The 19534-nt window shown below is 42.4% G+C and overlaps 1 protein-coding gene and 1 long non-coding RNA gene across 4 annotated transcripts in view; both read left to right on the top strand.

The window, feature by feature from the left end:
* RB1 (RB transcriptional corepressor 1) overlaps positions 1-19289 on the top strand; it is a 50987-nt gene extending 31698 nt beyond the window's left edge. For all 3 annotated transcript variants that reach the window (XM_081914933.1, XM_081914934.1, XM_081914935.1), the window contains 10 exons: positions 2253-2371; positions 4635-4774; positions 6837-6982; positions 10099-10203; positions 10656-10769; positions 11401-11567; positions 12918-12948; positions 14921-15060; positions 15703-15752; positions 18183-19289. In XM_081914933.1, coding sequence (XP_081771059.1) covers positions 2253-2371; positions 4635-4774; positions 6837-6982; positions 10099-10203; positions 10656-10769; positions 11401-11567; positions 12918-12948; positions 14921-15060; positions 15703-15752; positions 18183-18256 — 1086 coding nt within the window. In that variant the 3' untranslated portion in view covers positions 18257-19289. The remainder of the gene's footprint in view (positions 1-2252; positions 2372-4634; positions 4775-6836; positions 6983-10098; positions 10204-10655; positions 10770-11400; positions 11568-12917; positions 12949-14920; positions 15061-15702; positions 15753-18182) is intronic.
* LOC309363465 overlaps positions 1-19534 on the top strand; it is a 98909-nt gene that overhangs the window by 66388 nt on the left and 12987 nt on the right. The gene's annotated exons all lie outside the window — the stretch shown is intronic.

Here is a 19534-nt window from a genome sequence, read left to right as displayed (position 1 = left end):
GGGGGATTTTAATTTGGGAGGAGTTTGACTTGTATCCTAAGATAAATTTCTGAAGTAAGTGCCTTAAGCTCAGTTCACGGAAAGACAGTTCATCTTTCCTTCTGTGAACTGCCTTAATGGTGTAATCTTTTGTGCCTGCTCAGAAGGAAATGCCACAGAGTTCTGTGGGATTTATGGCCACGTAAATGTGCATATGATTGCAATCTTAAGACTATCCCCGCTGACCTTTGAGTGAGCCCCCCCTTGACATTTTTTTTATGGGTGGACATTCATAGACTGATTGCGCTGTCCACTTGCTGTGTGAGAGACAGACAAGAGCTTGCATTTCAGCATCAGAAAAATGTAAAGTATATGCAAAATATAATGATCATTTATTCCTTTTTGTATTTTCTTCCTGAACCTAATTGGGGAGACTATTCCTGATGTTCTCAGCTGACATCCCGAGGCTTTTATTTCAGTAGGAATTGTTTGATTTAGAGGACAGAATAATATTCAGTCTTGTGTTTTGTGGCCAAGCTACCTTGGGCCTTAGGAACTGAACATTTCTTTTAAAATTGTCAACAATTTGGCAATCTTACTTGCAAGCATAGGCAGTGGTTAAACTGCATTGTTAGGATTCTTTTTGTCTTTTGAAAGGACTTCATGGGTTAGAAGAGTGAAGAAGAGGGGCATGCAAGTAAGATGTGGGTTTTCCTCCTGTGTGTGTCCTGGAGCAAGACACTTACTAATCTGTAGTTTCCTTATCTATTAACTCTGACTATATTTACCTAACTGAGCTGAGGCTTACACGTTGACTCAAGTGGAACTTTGAATTGGACTACTTTGCAGTCAAATGTTGTCCTGTAACAGAAGGTTTAGCAAAAATATTCCGTAACTTAAACAATTTCTTTAAAATAAATCATGTTTAAAATAATGTGTAATTGGGCACCCTAAAGTGTCACTAAAAAGCTTTGAAAAGGAATTTAAGATAATGATGTTTACACAAAAACCCCAATCAAGTAATATTTTCTGTAGTTAGAAGTGCATAGAATGGGTGTACAAAGTCCTGTTTTGTGGGCGTGATAGTGGACTCTGCGTTATTCCTCTAAAAGGCTTTTCTACAAACTGCAAAAGGTCTCTGGTTCAGTCCCTTTTGTCTCTAGGTAGCTGAGAGGGTTTCTGTCTGCAACCCTTGGTGGAATTATTTACCAACTTAACTAAATACTTCAGCCTTATTAGTAGGAAGAAATCATATTTCAACGGAAGTTACTTCCAGATAACATTAGAGGCTGCATGGAGAGGCAGCACTTTCACTGTTGAACCTCTCTGACTGCTACAGAAAGAAGCTGTGTTGCCCATTCCGAGTCACAGGCCAGGGTCTCGCCACCATGAAGTGAGCCTGGCTTGTGATTTCCTTCCAGAAGTTCCTGCTTCAAACACGAGGAACTTGAACAGTTCCTCGTTTAACAGGAAGTTAATGGTGCATTTTAAAATAGCTAAAACATTGAGCCCAGTTCTTTTCAGATACAGCATTTCAGATACCAGTCACATACTGGTTACCTACATTGAACTGTCAGTCCACCATTACAAAGAAATAAAGAATGGTTTGAAAATAGTTTTTAGTATTTACCTGTCTTGGTTCGTAACTGAAAGGTTGGAAGGGAGCAGCTTGCTTCCAGTAATTCTGTATTTCTGATGGGCAGCCAGACCAGTTAGAGTTTAGTGAAATCGCCAAGTTCTATCAGGTTCCATGTTCATAAGTGTATTGTTCTAGCCAAAGGCCATGACAAACCTGTAGCAATAATACAGACCATACAACCATAATAGAAGCCAACATCCATGATGAAAGAGAGAAGATGCCTGAGACACAAACAAGATTAAATCTAGGTTGATTTCAGATCAACCCCCCAATCACCCAAAGAACATACAGCTATTTTATCTAAAGCTTTTCCCCCGATTTGTTTTGCAGCTCGTGCATAGACAGCTGCTCTGTGTATTACAAAGCTATTATTGTCACTCAGACTCAACGGTTTATGCAGAGGTGCACCTGCTTGCTTATGCAAATAATGATTTCAGAAAGCGATATAAGGGCGAGGCCAACAGATAAGGAGTGATTGCTTCCACCTGAGATTACAATCTAAATACAGGCCTACTATTGTAGTAGACTTTTTCTTTTCTAGTTATTTTCAGCAATTTAAAAACCTCTTAAGTTTTTAAGCTTAACTCCAGTACAGTAACTAATCAGATTCTTATGTTGCTGGCACTTGTTTTAGGATTCACCATTATTTGAGCTCATAAAGCAGTCTAAGGAGCGAGGTGGGCAGCCTGACCAAACTGAACCTCCCAACTGTTTCACTCAGCCTCTTCAGCATAACCACACTGCTGCAGACCTGTAAGTAAAATTATGGGCAGATTCCTATGAGAATATAAAGATACTCACTTGGTCCATTGACTCCTTGCCTACTCCGACTGGAAGCAAGTCATCTACTCCCTTTAAGTTCACAGACGTAGGCAGTGATCACATATGAGATAGCATCTCCATGGGGTTCCCACGGGGAGCACCTTTTCCCAACTGAGCTGGCCAACCCGCCACTACTGTTCGGAGATGGAGACCGCCTGACCAAGGGGTTCCACACACCGGCAACCTTGAGATTGCATTACTGCAGCGGTAGGGCATGTTGAATTTTTCAACTTTCAAAGTCCAAAATTGAGGGGTGCTAAAAAGTTGTAACGTGACTTGGGAATTCAAAAGATATGTTGGTTAAATTAATATAATTTAGTTTTGCTCAGTAAGTAAAATGTGTGTAAAATTGCATAGAAATAATAAAAATGACTGCCAAGTGCTTGCAGTTACAGGTGAGATCCGGGTACCTTATTGTATTGTGAAAGAGCTTTAATACAATTTTATGAAGAGAGAGAGAGAGAGAGAGAGAGAGAGAGAGAGAGAGAGAGAGAGAGTCCCCCTCACTCGTTCTGTTAGTGCCTCATTGGCCCAGGGAGTGGGCTCTCTGAGAGCCTCCCTTGAGCAGTGTCTCCAGGGCTTCCTCTGTCTTCAGGCAGGAGGAGGGAAGCTCCTCCAGTTGCTTCAGTCCAGGGGGTCTGTCTGGCCTCAGTGCCCACCCACATGTCAAAGATTTCTTGGAGAATCTACACTTATTTCTCCACTAAGAGTACACAGATCCCCTAAATGGCAATTTCACTCAATACTCAACACTTTCACCATGGGTTTAGCCAGGATTGGGGGGGCAGGCATTATTGGGGGAGCAGAACTGAGTTATCTGTGATACAATCTGTTAGTTAATTATTATTATTTATTTGCTTGACTTAGAGGGGCTGCCTCTCCGGCTATGTCCATGTATTTCACTAAACTTATTTGAGTCACTGTGTGGAACTGCTCTGCTTCTGTCCTTCAAGACACCTTTTCTGAGTGCTATGGCATTAGCGCAAGGAGCCTCTGCATTCAGTGCATTATCCATCAGTAATGATCTATGTCCAGTCCACAGCGACTGTGACTCTAAGGATTTGCTTCAAGATAATAATAATATATTCCTGTTTTCCACAGAGAACAGGAGTCAGTGCTCCCTTCCTAATGTCTCCATGCTCTCTCCCCTGAGCAGGCATGGGGCACCATAGATGTCTGTAGAACTCTGTGCGCACACACAGGCACACAATCTTCACATTTTCATCCTTGCTCCGAGGCAAAGGCCTTGAAGGGGCTGCTTGGGAAGCTGTGATGTGCCAGGATCCTTATCTCAGGCCTCCTGTGGGGATCACAGCACATTCCACAAAGCAGCAGCTGCAACTGCAGCCTTCATTACCAACACCACTATTCAGGACATTTTCAGGGCAGCTCTCTGGGGCTCCAGTGCCCACATTTACGAGACAATACAGAGTGGATCTACACGCATCAGTTGTGGTGGTCTTTGTTTTTCTGCCTCAGGGAGTGGTGTTTTGATTCCCACCCTTTGTCCCTACAGGCCCTGGTACATTGCACAGTCGCATTTTGCTAGGAAAATGGAACACTGACCATGCACTCACCAAATGGTACTTACCGTGCAAGGGGGCCAACTGGAATAAAATTTTGGGACACTGAGGAAAGCCCCACCCTCCGTAACTGATCACAAGACATGGTGCATGCACACCATTTGAATGGTGATGCCCATCAAATTTGGGGGAGCCTATCCCCCTCAAATATTTTAGGGGGGCTAAAGGGACCTTGGCCCCTAGGAGTTGGCTCCCAGGTTACTGTGAATGCAACTTACCCAGCAGAATAAGTGTGATAACAACCAGCAGACCCTGCATACAAACTGCTCCAAGCCTCATGCAGCAATCACTGAAGGATGGGGCATTCCTACCCTCAACAGAGTTACATTAGAGGCCTTGTTTTTTTTACTAGTTTTTCCATGCTATATTCTGTATATGTATTATTTCCACATGTTATCTGTGATCTTGGAGGAGCTTCCATCTAGGTTTTGGGCGTGAGAGTAAGCCTGGGGAAGAGCAATGGAGGAAGTGATGAGATTTAGCCACATGTTTCCTGCCTGGAGCAAGTGGGAGGATATAGTTAGCACCCTGCAGGCTCCCTTGCTTATTCTGCAAGAAATGTTCCATTCATGGTTAGCATCCAGTGTTCCATTCTTGTGTTGTTTCCATAGGTACCTGTCCCCAACAAAATCTCCCAAGAAAAAGGTGTCTTCCGCTTTGGTATATCCTCCTCCAGATGGTCAGCACGCATTGGCAAACCATCCTCAAAAACCATATAAATCTACTTCTCTCTCACTGTTCTACAAAAAAGGTTGGTGTTGTGTGTTTGTGTGACACCTTTTTATTTTCAGGCAGTGGGCAGAATCCACTGCGACAGGATTCCACCTTTCTCTCCCTCCCATGACTGCCACCTTTGCACCCCAAAAAGCTGCTCCAGAAGGTCTTCCTTCCATGAGCTTGTAAAGGGCTGCAAGGGGAGGGCAAGAAAGCGGCAGGAGTGGAATTCTGTTCTGCTCACACAAGGGCAGCAGCAATGGCTGCCTCACTTGGATCGTCTGTATTCCATTACAGACATAATCAAGAGAAAGGGAAGGAATGCAGTCAGGAGCAGGGAGGGGAGGGAATGAGTTTCAGTCCTGAACATTTGAGGAAGATTGGCAATTCATAATAATGGAGAAATAAAGACTGTTGCTTGCAAAGAACCGCATGCAGTGTTCTGCAGATCTTTTGGCTGCAGCAAATTGTGTTCCTCAAAGCTTCCTAGGAGTGAAAGGATGTGGTAGATCTGTAACTCCTATCAGTAAGCAGAAATTCTTTTTGTTTATGCAGTGGGCACTCATGATGCAAGCATATATATTTGGAAACTGCAGAACACTGATCCTTATCTCTCTTTTATTGCAGTTTTAAAATAGTCCTGATGGATATTTATCTTTTAGCATTCGTTTATTAAAAGAATGCTGTTGTAGTGCAGTTAATTTTGAATCATCTTGTAGCTAGTGCAAACAGGACAGAACTCCTATAGCAGAATATTAATACATTAGAATAGATTTAAAGGTTATCAAAGAAAGAAACTGAGCAAGAATCAAAGTTATTGTATGTTAAAATACCTTTATTATTCAGATTCATACAGTATCTTAGGCTTCACTTGTCCCGATTAACATTAGTAGCATAAAAAACAGCAACAAGGAAAGACTCAGCAAACTATTGGGGAGACTTTTTTATGTAAACAAAATCTAATGGAAAATATCCAAGACCTAATAGTTGGAAAACCATGTAATGGTTAGTATGGCAGACGTGAGACTGTCTCTGTTCCATTTCCTTCAAATCAGACACAGCTTAAGATCTCTTGAGCAAAAACATTAATCAGAATTTGAAACTTGCATAAGAGGTTCTTCACAGAACCTTATTAGCAAATTTCACCATTTATTAAAAATTGAGCAGCTTTCTTTTCATTTAGAAAGAAATGGAATAAAGACTTTGTTCAAGATATAGACTGGATATCAGTATTTAAACATATTCCAACAAATTTAACCCATGCCTATCAAAGGAAAAAGTTAATGCAGTATACCAAAGGCATCTAAATCTTCATAAATTCAGTATGGTTTATACTTCTGATATTTGCTAATTATTATGTCCATTCATGAACATTTTGGCTCCTGAATGACGAAAACCCAGGAGTAAGTGCTCCGGTTTTCGAACATTACTCGGAACACAAACGTTCAACACGGCTTCCGCTGTGCAGAAACCTAGCTGTCAGGCAATCAGCAGCCATGTCTCTGAAGCCGAACGGACTTCCAGAATGGATTATATTCATGTTCCAAGGTACCACTGGACTGGACTGATACTTGGCAAATTATATAATGCCACCTTCCCTCTGTATCTGAAAGAAATCCTGATGGGTCATTTAAAAGGAGAAATAGAATTAAATGATTTATAGCTAGTTCTTACATTATTTTCAGGGGCAAAAACATATTGCCAAATACTGGAAATTAGATTTAAACCTGCAAATATCAAATATCCGACTGGCTGGTTAATAGCTGGGAAACAACCATTTTAATGAACTCTATAACACACATGCATTATAATACAGTAAATATTCTTAAACCCAAAGCCGCATAATTTCTTTAAAACAAGAGTAGATGCATCAAAAGCAGATCTGTTTTTCTGAGCAGTTCACTTCTGTGCATACCACGCTCTGCTCAAAAGTGCAAAATGCAACAATGCATTTGAGAAATGCTGTAGGGTTGGCAAATAGGCTGTTGGCTGGAACTTGGTTCCATTTAAAATCACAGTACTTTGCTTTAAATTTCTGCAACACTAAATATTATGTGACAAGCAGTGATTTGAAGATGATTCCCCTCTCTCCTCTCTAGTGCACTGGCTGGCTTATATGCGATTGAAAAACTTATGTTCGCGTCTTCTGTCTGATCACCCTGAACTTGAACATTTGATCTGGACACTCTTTCATCACACACTGCAAAATGAATATGAACTTATGAAAGACCGGCACTTAGACCAGGTAATGAGTCTGGCAGGTGTGAGCTGATTTCAGTCTTGTGTAGCTTATGTTTCTTTTTTTTCTTTTAAGCTTCTCCATGGTTTCAGAAACATTGTGCGAAATTTGCAAAGTAAGTAGTGTTTCTCAATCTTCTTCACACAGAGGACCGACCACTTGTTTGTTCTTCCTCTTGCTTCAGACATAGCTGAAGATACATTTATTATTATTTTTAACTTCCCTTGCAAGTCTGAGCTCATTCTGAGTTTTAGCCTGACCGTCACCCTACAACTGTTAGCTACTCATGTATACTTCTCCTTAGTGATTTCCTCTTTCTTCCACTTTTTATACACGCCCTTCTTAAATCTTAGCTCATCTGCAAGCTCCTTTTGCAACCACACACTTCTGTTTCCTTGTGGTACTGATGTAAAAGAGTAATAGAGATGGATTCATTCAGCATCTGGATGGCACTCCCCTCCCCCAACAGCTTCATGCAGTTGTTGAATAGCATTGGTTAGAAACAGAGCACTGTGGAACATCATGGTACATATACCTGAAATGCCTTAAGCTGAGTGTGCCCCTCAGCACTATCCTCTAGGATTTAACTCCTAGGTAAGAGCAGAGCCTCTGTAATAAATGCCATCATCCCAGACAGGAAATCCAGAAGGATACCAAAGCAATAGATTGTCCCCCCTCCACATATTTTGCCATTTGTAAGTTGTCCACCTTGGAATTTGGAAGTTTCATTGGGAAACCTTCACCTTAAAATAGATTTGAAGGGGGCCAGATAATTACTTTCTTCCAATAGTGGGTTTTTTTCCAGTTTTTTAAAATTAATGCTGTATTGCAGACATGCCCAGTGCATCGATTGCAATCGACCAACCAATCAATCACAGGATGAATTCTGGTCAATCACTCCTGCCCTTGTTCCGTGCGTCCGTCATTGGGAGAGGGGTGGGATCTTTGCAGTGGATGAGGGCTTGGTTGGCTGCCTCAGGATTTGCACCTCTCTTTAGGTTGTGCAGTCAGGCGGCGGGTGTGGAAGAGAGGGAGCCTGGCAGGTTTCTTTCCCTCTCTGCCCACTGCCCCCCCCTCCGCCTGAGGCAGCGCTGGTGACTCTGAGGCGGCAGCCGTTAGAGCAAGAGCAGACGCCTCAGGGAGATGGTGGCCTTTGCTGCTGCTGCTGCCACGCTGGGGAGAGCGAGGCAGAGAGGGTTTCCCCACCCTCCCTTCCCCAGCCATGTGCCCTTGTTCGGGGTCCCCACATTCACCACCGCTCCCCATCGCCTGCTCTGTTATTCCCAATTACTCCAGGTTGGCAGCCTGTTTTCCCCACCCCGTATGATTTTTGTCCCCCTTCTTCTCTCCCTCAGTCTACCCCAACGGCCCGTAGCCTGGCCCACCCCCCTCCATTGCCCTCTCTCCTCCTCCTCTCAGGCGCCTCCTGCACGAGAGGAGGGGGATCCATGGCCAGTGACCTGGAGTGTGTGCCGGGAGCTCTTCATCAGCGGCTGTGATTCCTTAAAAAAAAATATTTTAATGCTGGTTTTCTGGCACGAAAAGCAGTGCCTTTGATTTCGTCTCCTGCTCTGATCCTTTTGACTCCTCTTATTGAATATATATATATCTCGCAGGGGGGGAATGGTGTGTGGGGTGATGAGTGGGCCCTCCTTGGGGGGAGGGGAGAGTGTGATAGATCACTGCCAGTATTTTATACTGGATGGTATCGCAGACTCCTTGAAGTTGGACATGCCTATAGCCAAGACCATTATACACCAAACACCCTTGCTTCTGAAGAAATGGGAAACACATGACATAGAATATTGGGGGGGGGGGAGGAACAAAGCGACAACATAGCAAAACACTCTATAGTACTGTGATTAAATTGAAAAGAAAAATATCATTTGCACTGTCATTCCAGAAATATAAAAGTAGAGCCCAGCTCTCAATAAATTTCTTTCCTCAATTATTACGTATTGCATTTATCTCCCAGGTCAGGTTTATGATTAAGACAAGTTTGCCAGGTTTTGCATCTCTAAATGGACAGGGAATTTGGGGCATTTGAAGGATTGCCTTGTGTGATGTTAACATATGAGAGTGCTGGAGATGAAATAGTTAAACAAGTTACCCAATCAGAACCCAGGGGGTGGAGTCAGAGGGACTATAAAACCAGCTCTGGGAGGGGCAAAAGGGGGAGTTTGTTGGGAGGTTGGTTGGAGTGGGAGTGAATTGGGATAGAGTCTGGGGGTAGGTGGAGTTAGTGTAGCCAAACAAGCCGAGTCAGGAACAGTTAGGGGCTAGGAAGACAAGTAAATATTTGAGATGGTTTAGTGATTGAGAGCAGGTAGCGGAGGGTATAGGTCTGGATAGGCACCCCATGATTGTAATTGACCAATACCGTTTATGAAACCACATGCTTGTTAAACTGCAATAAATAAACAGAAGTTTATGTTCCCATTTAACCCTGACTGGACTCAGTATTGTACCAGGTAGGGCCTGGTTAGTGGCAGTGAAAAATAAAGTGGTGGCACAGCGATCAAGAGACTGTGAAACGTCCAGGGACCCTGTGTGATTGCCACATCTTGTCCCACATGAGTGTCTGAAATATAAGGTCAACATCAGAGGCATTCCTTCAGATGTTTGCACTAGTGAACATTAGGTGGGTGGAGACCAGATAGAAGACACTGTCAGTGAAGGCCTCAGGCATATGAAACGTCTTTCCCAGACACATGCGGGAGGTACCATAACTGTTGTTGTTTCCGTGACAAGTTAAGAACTTTTTATTCTCCCAAACATTTATTGGTTGATTTGGTGCAGTTTTTCCAAAATTTTGTTGCATGTTAAAATTGATATCTCCCCCCCCCTTTTTTTACAAGTGGAGTATTCAAGTGCTTGCTGGTTTTTGTGTTATAATTTTGTTTGTGTATTTTTTATTATTTGTGCAGCTGCTTTTAATAGAAAAGCAACATAGGAATCTTAAATAAAATTAATTAAACTTTTAGGTAATTCCAAATAGTGTGTTGTTCCATTTGTTGAGTGGTTGCTTAGAGTTCATCTTTTATAACCTCTGTGAAGGAGCACAATGGAAGTGAGCGGCTTCCCTGATGTCCAGTTCTGACAGGCACTCTGTTTTTCCATAGATAATGATGTGCTCCATGTATGGCATCTGCAAGGTGAAGAACATTGATCTCAGGTTTAAAACTATTGTGACAGCATATAAGGAACTCACTAATGCAAATCAAGAGGTATGGGAAATCTTTCAGCATCAGTTTTATATAGCTATTTTAATTTGGCTGCTAGTTGGGTTTAACATTTATTTGAAACATTATGGCATTGTGGATATATGTTGCCATCCCATTTTCCTTTTCCTTTTGTCTCCTTTCCATTTTTTATTTAGATTAGTTTGTTTTTTATTGTATTGTATGTGGGGAAAGTATCAATAAAAAAGGGGGAGAGAGAAAATGATAGAATAGGCTGAACAGTGTGAATGCATTAGTTCCTTAAAGGATGTCTTGAACTTTTGCAGTTCCTGAGTTAGATCCAGGAATGTCCTATCTAAAGGCAATTTTAAACCAATCCGACCTCAGGGTGGGCACCATAGAGGGACACCCTTCTCTTAGGACTGTGCTATGTAGAAGAATAGAAGAAAATGCAAATACTAAAGAGAGCTTATATATAACTTTCTAACCCTGTCCAGACTTTCAAGTGTGTTTTGATTGGGGAAGGAAGATATGATTCCATAATAGTCTTCTACAACTCAATATTCATGCAGAAGCTGAAAACTAACATTTTGCAATATGCTTCCAATAAGGTAAGTAGTTGTGCTCCTGTCCTGAGTCTAGTGTAAATTAAAGGAAATGAGCAAAAATTAACTGGATGGATTACAGGATATGAATATCCTGATATGAAACTACATTAGCTCTTCATCTCATGCCTTTCTCCAAGTCCCTTCTGGCAGGGAGGCTCGGAGGACCAGGGAGGGGGCCTTTTCAGCTGGGGATCCTCATTTGGGGGGGATGCTCTCCACAGGTTGGTCTGCCTGGCACCTTTGCTGACATCATCTTTTTGGTGCCAGATAAAAACGTCCTCTTTCCTCCAGGCTTTTGATGGACTGTGATGCTGATGTTTCACTACTGATGCTCTGTCAAAGCTTTCTGCTGCTGTTAGGTAGATTATTTTGTGCATTTTTAAACCAACGACTTGAGTTTTTATGTGAATGGATCTATATTCTAAACTGACACACTGTTAAGACCATATTCATGGAAGACAATCTTACTTGGCTACGAATGCTCACCAAAGAATAAAGTTATAATCTAGTCTTACTTACCATTATGTTTTTAAATATGCTGCAAGTAGCTTGGAGGCCTTTTTTGTGTAACAAGGAACTAGCCTGTTTAATTGATTATGATGTTGTTAATAATCATATGTTTTCATGTTAACAGCCTCCAACGTTATCGTCTCTGCCACACCTTCCTCACAGCCCTTACAAGTTTTCTCATTCCCCTTTGCGTGTCCCTGCGGGAAACAACATTTATATCTCACCTTTGAAGAGTCCCTACAAATTCTCTGAGGGGCTGTTGTCACCCACTAAAATGACACCCAGGTCAAAGTAGGTAACCTGTTTCTTTAAGCTAATAACTGAATCAGACACAAAAACAAGCTAGACAGAATGTTTCTGGGCTGAAAAGATCAGACTCTTGCTATACCTTCATTATGTGAATGCTTAGGGGGCTCTGTCATCTCGTCCCCCTTCCCCATATCTGCTACAGGAGATAGGGGGATTATATTTATTCATTATTATATTATAATAATTCGGTGCTACTAGTAACTAGTAAACTAACTACAAGAATACTTGCTTTTGCTATGTCATATTCCTTACTGATTTATATGAAAACTTTTTCAAGATAATGTGGAAGTATTATTGATAAGCTTAAAAAGTATTAAGGGTTAAAAGTCTGATGTTTTTAACCTGGATTTTCAATTTCTACTTTAGCTATGTCATGACTATCTCATCTAAAACTTGTTTAGCCAAATGAAGCCTCTGACTGAAGAAAAGAGGCTTGGGGAGAGCAGGGGAAGCAAGAAAATGAGTTTAGTTGGGTCAAATAAATGAGCCACCTCCAAACAGCCTATAGAATCATGCCCAGACTAGGAACTTCACTCTGACTGGTGGAACATATGGATATCATTGGTTATCAGTCCTTGTCTGTAGCATTCTCTCCCCTCCGCCTCAGGAGTAGCCTGTGTTGTAGTTTAGGGAGCTATGAAAATGGGGTTTGATTTCTTTCCTTTGAACGGGATATGTCTAGCTGATAAGACACCTAAATCTGGAGGGAAAGGAGCAAGTTGAGCGTTATGGGGAGTATTGTGCAACTTCCTCTTGCAAATGTGACAATTTTCACATGTCATGCCTTGTATATGAGGTATCTCTCATCTTATGCCAGAGTTTGGTTAAACATGTGAAGCCAGGAGCCCCCATAAGCACTCCCCTGCTGGTGCCTTCTCAAAGCCCAAGTCTGGCTTCAGGAGAGAGGCGTAGGAGTTCAGGCAGGGTCCTAGAGTCCTTGTGCCTCCCAAACTTCCTTTTCTGAGTATACTGTAATGTTTCACTGTCGCTACGGCCATTGGCTAATGTGAATAAAGTTCGTTCTATCTATCTTTGTGCCTCCTTCCTAAAGGCGGGCAAGTGCTTGCCCAGTTTTAGGGAGGAAGGGGGAGGGCTCTAGGACCCTGCCACAGCCCTTGCGCCTCCTTCCCAAAGCTTTAGGCAGGTGGGGAAGATGAAAATAAATAGAAAGTGGGTTTCCTTCAGTTTCCATTTATTTATTTCCCACCCATCCACGCAAAGCTGCCATCACAGAAGTAAAATAAGGAGAAGATGCAAGTTACCTGTAATTTTTTGGCATCAGTTTAATAGAAAAATGAGAGTTATGTTTTTATCCCATTCTTGTTTTTGCAGAATATTGGTCTCAATAGGAGAATCCTTTGGGGTAAGTTTTGTGTTTGAAATGATAATTGCTTTAAGAAGGATTTAGAGTATTATGGTCAAGATGCACATTACAGAGCTACAACATGTCCCTTACATCTTTTTAAATAAAGAACATCTGCTGGACACACCGGAAAGAGTGTGTGACGCAATTTTGTGGTTGGCTCTTTCCCCTCACAATTTGCACCCATCAAGCTACATGTCTTCCTTCAGGCGAAAAGATACAAGAATCTGTTTTTCATCCCCTATACTGAGTGAGACAGGAGCAGCCTGAGGAGGGCAATTTTGAGAGGAAAGTTACCAACAAGGAAAGGGTTAAACACTCCCCCCCCCCCGTCATCTTCCAGCCCTTCTGATTTCAGCTCCATCATTAAAAGCGAACTAAAGTGGTTGAATTCCAGTTACCATATTTTTCGCCCCATAGGGCGCACCGGCCCATAGGGCGCATCTAGGGTTTTTTTTGGGGGGGGGAATAAAGAAAAAAATTTATCTCCCCCCCCCCAAGGCACGGGGCTGGTGTGGGGGAAGCCCGAGCTTCCCCCGACTCCAGCCCCCAGAACAGGCTGCTATCCGCAAGCCTAGGGAGCCCGGCGGGAAGGCACGCCGGTCTCCCCAGGCTTGTGGATATCTGCCTTCTCAGCGTGCCCCGGGCTTTGGGATGCAGGCAGCTCTCCGCAAGCCTTGAGAGACCAGCGGAACCTCGTGCCGGGCTCCCACGGCTTGCGGAGAGCTTCCTGAAGCCTGGAGAGCGAGAGGGGTCGGTACACACTGACCGTTGTCGCTCTCCAGGCTTCAGCGAAAGCCTGCATTCGCCCCATAGGACGCACACACATTTCCCCTTCATTTTTGGAGGGGGAAAAAGTGCGTCCTATAGGGCGAAAAATAAGGTAGTTTAGAAGTGAGCAGAGCCACACAAAAATCAGATACAGTCATACCTTGGTTTTTGAATGGAATGTGTTCCAAAAGTCAATTCGACTTCCGAAACGTTGAAAAACCGAGGTACGGCTTCTGATTGGCTCCTGATTGCGCAGGCGCACCGGAAACAATAGCGGAAGCCATATTGGATGTTTGGCTTCCAAAATAACGTTTGAAAACCGGAACACTCACTTCCGGGTTTCAATCGTTTGGGAACCGAAACGTACGAGTACCAAGGCGTTCGACTGTAGTGGTTTCTACATACTGAGTGGACCATCTGGGTTGCAGCCCTCTTTCATCCTGACGTCTGGATTCCCTCATGGGCAGCCTTCCAAGGGCCGCAGGCCAGGGGTGAGTGGGGCTAGAAGCAAATGGACAGGGCTGCATTCCAACCATGCAAAGGTGAGATCACAGGAATCTGCCTTGCAGCCAGTCAGACTACTGGCCCCTCTATCCCAGTGAGTGGTTGCAGGTTTCCAGGGTCTCAGGCAGGGATCTGCCACCTCACTTCCTACCTGAACCTTTTAGCATAGTGAAGGGTGGCTAGGAAGAGTGGCCTCCCTGCCTCCTGGGCTAAGCTTGAACAGGTTTGGGCTCAGGTTTTTTTGTGTTTCCTCCCTCCATTAACACTCAGCTGCTTATAGCACAGTATCCCAGAAGGAGTGATGGTTAGAGTTTGGAGAGTAAGTGCTATGATATTAAAAAAATAAAAACAAATAAACACCAGCTCCCTATCCTAATCTATGTGACGTTGTATCGAGAATAAGGAAAGGAAAAAAGATGGATTTTCCCTGCTGAGACTTTGATGACTTTGAATCCAGTCTTGTGCTTGGTAGAGGTCTATTCCTGTGATGTTCGACTGGAGGAAGGGAAGGGGAAGCGATCCACCCGTTTCTCCTTTGCCCTCTGAAAGGTGGAAAGGCCTCTGGAGCACCATGGGAGGTTGTGATGGATCTGTTCCCTCCACAAACAGAAGGGCAACTCTGGATCAAACCCATAGTACTGTATTTCTAAGATAAATGGATGGGTTTCAACTTTTGTGTGGTTCTCTGGCATTCTAGACTTCTGAAAAGTTTCAGAAGATAAACCAGATGGTGTGCAACAGAGATCATAATCTAAAGCGCCATGCTGAAGTGAGCACAGCGCCCAAACCTCTGAAGAGGCTGCACTTTGATATTGGACAAGACGAAGCAGATGGAAGGTGAGCTTGTTTTTAAAGTGGTTGAATTCAGTTGTCTTCATTGATATAAAATACTTTCTAAAAGGAGAATGGGATGTTTGGTTTAGTGTATGTATGTATAATTATGTCAATTAACATGTTTTATTTTTATACAAAGTGATGAGGCAGTTTCTGAATTTTCCAAAGCAGCTCTTAAGTCTTGCTGTATTTTATATTGAAATGTGGCTTGTTTCTTCTACAGTACAAATGACGACACTGGAAATTTTGGTGAAGCCTCTGTTTCTATGGTTATATAACTGGTTTCATACAGTAAATGAAATTTTGCAAATGCCTAAAGTGCAGGGTAGACTGTGTATTTCTCTCTGTGTGTACACACACACATTAAGCTTGAATGAGAAACTCTGTCTGGTTTAAATGATTAAATTATGTTCTGATCTGCCGAAGGAGATTCCTTCACTCCCTTGGAAATTCCACACAGATATTAGGTGCAATGTACACTGAAAGTCATTCGGTGCAGTTTGCCTAACATGTATCCATGTTCTCATCTGGTTTGCAGTGGGAAAGCACATACGCATTTGCTGCCCTGGGGCACTAGCCAGCCAACCATGCTTTCTGGATCAGAGTATTGTGTAACTGTGTAACTGTGTTTTTCTCTCTCTACAGGGAACACATCTCTGGAGATTCCAAATTCCAACAAAAGCTTGCAGAAATGAGTAAGTTCTTGTCTCCAGGGAAAGATAGTTCTCAATATAACGGAGAGTGACATTCTCAGGAAAGGAGGAAGAGGGGAACAATCTCTTAGAAGGACCCTTTCCTTGAGGCATGAGCAATAATTGTCCTCTCAGGCCAAAGCTACTCCTCTGGGGGAGTGGAGGGATCTTGGTCGTGGGTCAATCAGTCATTAGGAACAAGAAAGCCGTGTGTGATGGGGACACAAGACTGGTGCAAAGGTTGTGGATGCTGCCTGTTGTCTACATAATCTTGTAGACAGTGCTGGAGAGGAGTCAGTGGTCATGGTGCACATAGGCACCAATGACAAAGGGAAATGTAGCTGTGAGGTCCTAGAAGTGAACTTTAGCTTGGTAGGATGTTGAGTCAGGACTCTCAAGGTAACTGCCTCTGAGGTGCCGCCAGTTCCAAGCCCAGAGACAGCTTGACAGCAGATTGGTCTCTGTGTGTGGATGAGACTGTATTGTGAGGAGGAGGCTTGGACTTATTTGACACTGGGGAATGTTTTGGGACGAGCCAAGCCTGTACAAGAGAGGCAAGCTGCCCTTGAACCAGCATGGAACCAAACTATTGACACTTAAAATATAAAGGTGGCAAAGCAGCTTTAAAACAGATTGTAGAGGGAAAGTTGATAGGAACTGAGGAGGGTCCAGTTCAGAATAAATCTTTGCCCAGAGATGGTGAAATTTTGTTCAAACGTCTTTGGCACTTGGTTTTAGTCTGTGGTGCTTTGACTTCTTTGAACTGCTGTCATGCACCACTACACTTTCAATGCCTAGATTCTGTCTCTCCTTTATAAGGAGAGAAGCTGTGTATAAATTTACAGTGGTGCCTCGTAAGACGAAAATAATCCTTTCCGCGAGTCTCTTCGTCTAGCGGTTTTTTCGTCTTGCGAAGCAACCCACTTAGCGGATTAGCGCTATTAGTGGCTTAGCGGCTATTAAAGGCTTAGCGGCTTAGCAGCTAAAAGGCTATTAGCGGCTTAGCGGCTTAGAAAAAAGGGGGGGAAAGCGAAAAAAATCGCAAGACGTTTTCGTCTTGCGAAGCAAGCCCATAGGGAAATCCGTCTTGCGAAGCGCATCGAAAAATGGAAAACCCTTTCGTCTAGCGGGTTTTTCGTCTTGCGAGGCATTCGTCTTGCGGGGCACCACTGTATATGCCAATGCTAGATGCCTCTGAGTCCGTAAGTGTGAGCTTTCATGCTTGGTCTTAAGAGGAGAGCATATGGAGAACATGGTAGACTGGAGAAAACCAGTGAGATGCAGTTAGCTCTGAATACCAAATCCATAGTAAAGGCAGGGAAGGAAGCACTGGAGGGGGCATCATTTGGTATGTCAAATAGGGCACAGAGTCCAGCAAGCTAGAAATCCCCAAAGGGCAAGATTTCTCCATAGGAATGCTGCACATGGTGATACTGCGTCCCAAAGCTAATTTAGTGCTTGGGGTGGGGGTGTGCCATCAGCCCCCTGACCAAATTGCTCAGGGCGATACTGAGAAAGGCTGTCGTAATAGCTGATTTCATGTAGACAGGGTATATGTGTGCTCCGGTCAAGACGAAGAGGTAGAATTTTTGATGCATTGAATGACTCTGCCTTAGTTGTTCATGGAACTGACCAGAGGACTTAATCTTAAGTGGCACCCGGGGTGCCTTTTCCCCTGAAACGGAACCAGGGCAGCTTACAGATAAAATAGAAATAGCTTAAAACACTTGGGGGGGTGTCATTAAAAACAGTTAAACATTACTAGAATTAAAAGGTGTGCATGTATATAAGATCTATTAAAATACAGAGATCATTACAATAAAAGCAGCATAGCACCAGCCTTTTCCTTAAAAATGGTCAGTTCCCAAAAGCCTGTTGGAATTCACCTGCTGGCAGAAGGAAGGCAGTTTAGCCTGTATAGGGAGGGAGATCCAAAGTCTGGGAGTAGTTTAAAGCAAAACATTCACACCAATGGGGTGTTGGCTATGCACAAACAGCTGTGCAGTTTTCTAAGTCTGGGTTTCTTGATTTCGACTGTGATAGTCTCCGGTGCTGGCGTTCTTGGACTCAGATGGATTTCGTGCCCCCTTGTGCTCTTAAGTCAGGTCCTTTTAATAACTGATGCAGTCCCAGGTTTTTCTGTGCCAACTTTTCGTTATTCCTCTTGATACTGTTTTTATTCATTCTCTTCACATGTCCATTATAATGAGCACATTTGTAGAACAAAGGCCAGATTAGCTGCTTATTTGCCTTCCGCTTATTTTTCCTATTTAATGCCCAAAGTACTAATAATAATAATTTATTATTTATACCCCGCCCATCTGGCTGGGCCTCCCCAGCCACTCTGGGCGGCTTCCATAAAAACCAAAAATACAGTAAAATAACACACGTTAAAAACTTCCCTGAAGTAAAACTGTCGTGCTTGTTTTTTAGCATCTACTCGAACCAGAATACAAAACCAGAAACTGAATGATGGAGCTGATACTTCAACCACTGATCAAAAGTGAACTTCCACATTATGTGAATTGTATGTATTGCTGTATCTTTATTGTCTGCATTATCTTGTCATTTGCTAATTTGAAATAGTTGGGCTTTATAGCCAATGTTTTATAGCAGTATGCAATATTAGCTACTTAATTGCCACATATATGGGTTTTTTAAGTAAAAATTTATTTGCTTCCAAATGCAGCATTGGTGGTTTAATACTCTCTCGTTTTATTTATACAAATTCCTTAGAGCAAAGGCACCTGAGATTTAAGTAGACAGTCAAAATGCACTTGTGTTTTAAGAAATGTCATTTCAGTTTTAGACTTGCATGCACTATTTACCTATTTTATGCATTAGAAACAAACAAGCAAACAAAAAGGCAGTTCATACATAATTTAATTACACATGCAAGGACTAAGATCTACAATAATGTGTATAACTTGAACATGAGGTGTAAAAGCTGATTGTACTTGAGTAGGACTGGATAAACGCTCACTGTGTAGCCATACTACTGAAACAAAGATGCTGTACCTCATTGATATTTCCACCTTCATTCCTTTTGTTTTTAAGCACTTATTTGCTTTTTGTAATCTGGTGGGCTTCTTGAATTTTACTGAAATGTACTGATAGGCATATTCACCATTTTCTTTTCTGCAGTACAAAATACTAAATGTGCTCTTTTCCATCCATATCTTGAACAAAAAAAGATGTTAACAGCTTTCATGCAAATAAGGTGGTTGAATTTTAAAGCTTAACTAGGCTATGAAAATGAAACCCTGGGGTTTACTAGCAATAAGTTCAAGATTTTGGCTACTAAAGTTTAACTATCCTATTATAATTATGTATTGAAGCAAAGGTGACTACTGTCCATTGGAAGTATTATTCTTTATACAGATAAATATTACTGCTTCAAGGATTAATTTCACTTTTTCATGTAAGCAGCAATATATAGTTTTCCTTGTAGTTATGACCTTGAATTCTCATAACCCTGTGCATTTGATTTTGGTCCTAGGATGGCTTAGAGGTGAACTATAAAAATGGATTTTTTTCTCACCTTTGTCTCCAAGTATGAATTATTTTCATGCTGCATGATTTATGGTTTAGAAAAAAAAATACATTCTTGAAATGTTTATTTCAGTACAATACACATTTACAAACATTGGTAGTACAACGTTAATAGTGATTTCAATGCAGTCAGATTGCTAGCAAAATACTAGTGTGTAACTATTTTTAGGGCTTTTTCACCTTTAGTTTATTTGGGTTTTTGTATTACTACAATACAGTTTCATATTCGCCCG

This window comes from Podarcis melisellensis (genome assembly GCF_964234715.1).
Source record: "Podarcis melisellensis genome assembly, chromosome: 1".
NCBI classification, from domain to species: Eukaryota; Metazoa; Chordata; class Lepidosauria; order Squamata; family Lacertidae; genus Podarcis; species Podarcis melisellensis.
This window is presented reverse-complemented; position numbering and strand designations above follow the sequence as displayed.